We start from the raw sequence: 3,695 nt of genomic DNA on the forward strand, positions 1-3,695 counted from the left end.
ATATATATATAAATGTTTACCCTAAAATATTTATGTAAGTACTCATCCACTTAAGACTACCCTTCTTCTAAGCTTCATCGATGGTTTCTCTATATGAAGTATATAAGCATATATGTTATACATACCAAGTAAACTACATAAAATAGAAATATGTAAAGGAAAAACAAAGGAAAACATGTCCTTCTTCCTATAGGATTTACACAGAAAATTAGTGTAATTAGTGAGGACATGTAAAATGTCTGAAGAATTTTGATGAATATCTTCTAGGAAAATAGCTATGAGAATACTAAATTTCTATTATAAAAACTTATGTTTCCATTAAACATTCAGTGAAGGTATTGTGGTTTCCCTAATATGTGCAAAAGAGGACTTTGGGATCCATTCAAAACAACAACTACAATAAGATGTCCCTCAGTTTTAGCAGGTTAGTTACACCTCTTAATCAAGTGTGTGTAGCACAGAGAACCAAATCCTGGTCCATAGTATTAGAAAATGTTTGATGAAAAATTCCATAGACAGAATCTGAATATTCTATATTTTAGAGGGAGTGGAGCAGGATTTCATGACAGTGGAGGGGGTTGACTCCCAGTGGTTGGCCTGACCTTAACTGCTGATGTTAAAAAACACACCAAATGTTTCTGCAGTGTTTTCTGCTGTAATTTATTTCTAGCCATAGGTTTACTTGTAGGGTTCTCATAAGCCATGCAGCAAGTGGTTTATAAATAAAGTCAGTCTGTTATAGTGTCATTACATTAAGAGACAGAATTGCTGGATTTTTTTCATTCTGTGAAAAGCTCACATCTTGAGAATCCATGTTTGATATTATTATGGTACACCTAAGATATATCTTGCTCCAATTAACATTATCATGCTAGTCACTATAAAAAAACCCAAGGGCAGACTAGAGAACGTAGTAGGTTCACTACTTTCAGGAGGCTGAGTTGTAACCCAACCCATTGACTTCATCACAGCTTTCTTCCATGTAGAATAACGAATTTCACTTTCTGTGGCTTTTATCTGTGGTTCAAACCGTTCCATCATGACCATTGACAAATCCTCGGATTTAAGACTCCAAACATCTACCCCTTCTGCAGCTCCTGCTGCCATGGCAGCTCCCAGGGCAGTTGTTTCAGGCATGGAGGCATTTATTACTGGAATATGCAGAATGTCTGCTTGCAGTTGCATAAGAACTTTGTTGTTGGTCATTCCTCCATCCACCTGCAAATGACTGAGTGGAATTCCACAGTCATGGTTCATGGCATCCAAAATCTCTCAGGTTTGGAAACAAACAGCTTCTAATGCAGCAAAAGCAATATGACTTTTATTGGTGAACTGAGTGAGACCACAGATTATCCCTCTTGCAGTGGGCTCCCAATAAGGTGCGTATAACCCTGAAAATGCTGGGATGAAGTAGCAGCCATAAGAAGTGCCTACTTCTTTAGCAAGTTTTTCACTTTCTTCTGAGGTCTTTATAATTCCAAGATTGTCTCTCAGCCAGCGAATAACAGCACCGGCTATAGCAACAGAACCTTCCAATGCATAACATACTGGCTTGTCTTTGCCTAGCTTGTAAGCCACTGTGGTCAGGAGGCCGTGTTCAGAAAATACACACTTATGACCTGTATTACATAGTAAGAAACAGCCTGTGCTTCCTGGAAGCACATTTGTCCTACTAATGCAGCAGACTGGTCCCCCAAACATCCAGATATTGGCACACCTTCCAAGGCCCCCGTTTTCATTCGGCCATAGATCTCAGAAGAACTCCAGACATTTGGAAGAATGTCCATTGGAATTTCAAAAAAGTTACACAGCTTTTTATCCCATTCTAAAGAATGGATGTTGAAGAGCATTGTCCTACTTGCGTTTGTTACATCTGTACAATGGATACCTCCATTAACTCCTCCTGTCAGACTCCAGATAAGCCATGAATCAATGGTACCAAAAAGAGCTCTACCTTCTTCAACAGCCTTTTGAACTTTTCTCACATTGTTAAGAATCCAATGAAGTTTTACTGCACTGAAGTAAGTGCTAAGTGGAAGGCCTGTCTTGGACTTGACAAAGTTATTATTTCCTGGAATTTTTTTGCTAAGTCTCAACAGTAGACTGGGTTCTTAGATTGAGCCACACCACAGCATTGTAGAGTGGCTCTCCAGTTAATTTGTCCCAGATAACAGTGGTTTCCCTCTGATTGCTGACACCAATAGCTTTTATGTTGGATATATCAATACTGAGTTCTTGAAGTTTCTCACATGTTTTCTCTATCCATTCATAAACTGACTGAAGAATTTCCTTAGGGTCTTGTTCTACCCATCCTTCTTTTGGGAACTCTTGGGTTAATTCCACTTCATGCTGACTAAGTAGTTCTGCTGTTTTTGAATTGAAAACCATAAAATGAGTGGAGTCAGTACCCTGGACCACTGCCCCCACCAACGGCCCCACAACTGCCATCTTCGGAGCTGCCATGAAACCTGTAGTTGGGCTCAGCTGCTCCGGTGCTCAGCAGCTCTGGTGCCGTTTCCCCGGTGATGGAGGTGTTGGTGGGGGTGGGGTGGGGGTGGGGTACGCAGAACGTCAGGAGCGTCAGGATCATAACACGCAGGCTCAGTAACTGCCTAGGCTGAACCTGAATGAGCTGGGGCATGCTTTGTTCTCTAACCAGCGCTGCATCTTTTCACCCCACTCCTTTGGCTCGAGCTCCACCCCCAACCACTCAATTATCTTTTAAGGAGATTTAAGCTTAAAAAAAATCATATATTTACCAACATAATTATTGTTACTTGTGCTCTTCATTGTGTTGTGTGGATCCACATTTCAGTTATCACGATCCTTCTACCTGTAAGACTTCCCCCAATATTTCTTGTAGTGTGGTCTGTTGGAAATGAATTTTTACAACTTTTGAACATCTGAAAAGTATTTCATCTACTATTTAAAGATATTTTCTCTGGATATAGAATTCTTATTAACTTTTTTTTCCTTAAATTTCAGTGCCTTGAAACTGTTGCTCCGCCCTCTTCTCTCTTGTGTTGTTTCAGGTGTGAACTTCACTGTCAAACTTATTTTTTAAATGTCTGTTTTTCTCTCACTGTCTTTAAGATTTTTTTTTCTTTATCAATGGTTTTGGTCAGTTTTATGATGATATTACTTGGCGTAGTTTTCTTATTTTCTGTGCTTGGGGCTCATTGAGCTACTTGGGTCTGTGGGTTTATGGATTTTATCAAATTTGGAAAACTTTGGGCCATTATTTCTATAAATATGTTTTATTTTTCCTCTCTTCTCTGCTTTAGGGACTCCAATTACATATATTGGCATTCACTGCTCTACTCATTATTACAATTATTTTCTCTTTCTGTGATTCATTTTAGATAGTTTCTATTGCTATGTCTTCAAGTTTACTAATCTTTTCTTCTCCATTATTTAATCTATTAATCCATCTATTGTATTTTTCACCTCACATATTGTAGTTTTCATCCCTAGAAGTTCAATTGGATTTTTAAAAATATAAACTTAGCTTTTTGAACACATGGGATACAGTTAGAATAACTTAATTTCATCTGCTAATTCTAGCATCTGTGTCAGTTCTGGTTCAATTTTGACTGATTAATTTTTCTCCTCATTATGGCTTGTATTTCTCTGCTTCTTTGCATGCTTGATAATTTTTGATTAGGTGCCAAACATTGTAAACTTTACCTGGTTGG

General features: G+C 38.4%; 1 protein-coding gene across 1 annotated transcript; it reads right to left on the reverse strand.

Annotated features, from left to right (window-relative positions):
- Positions 1–825: 825 nt before the first annotated feature.
- GK2 (glycerol kinase 2) lies at positions 826–2,463 on the reverse strand (the record flags this gene model as incomplete). The annotated part of the gene is given in 4 exon segments (XM_082837731.1): positions 826–1,272; positions 1,276–1,649; positions 1,652–2,088; positions 2,090–2,463. Coding segments are annotated over 4 exon segments (1,632 nt in total).
- Positions 2,464–3,695: the final 1,232 nt, after the last annotated feature.

The sequence above is a fragment of the Leucopleurus acutus genome (assembly GCF_964270905.1).
Source record: "Leucopleurus acutus genome assembly, chromosome: 4".
Taxonomy (NCBI): Eukaryota; Metazoa; Chordata; class Mammalia; order Artiodactyla; family Delphinidae; genus Leucopleurus; species Leucopleurus acutus.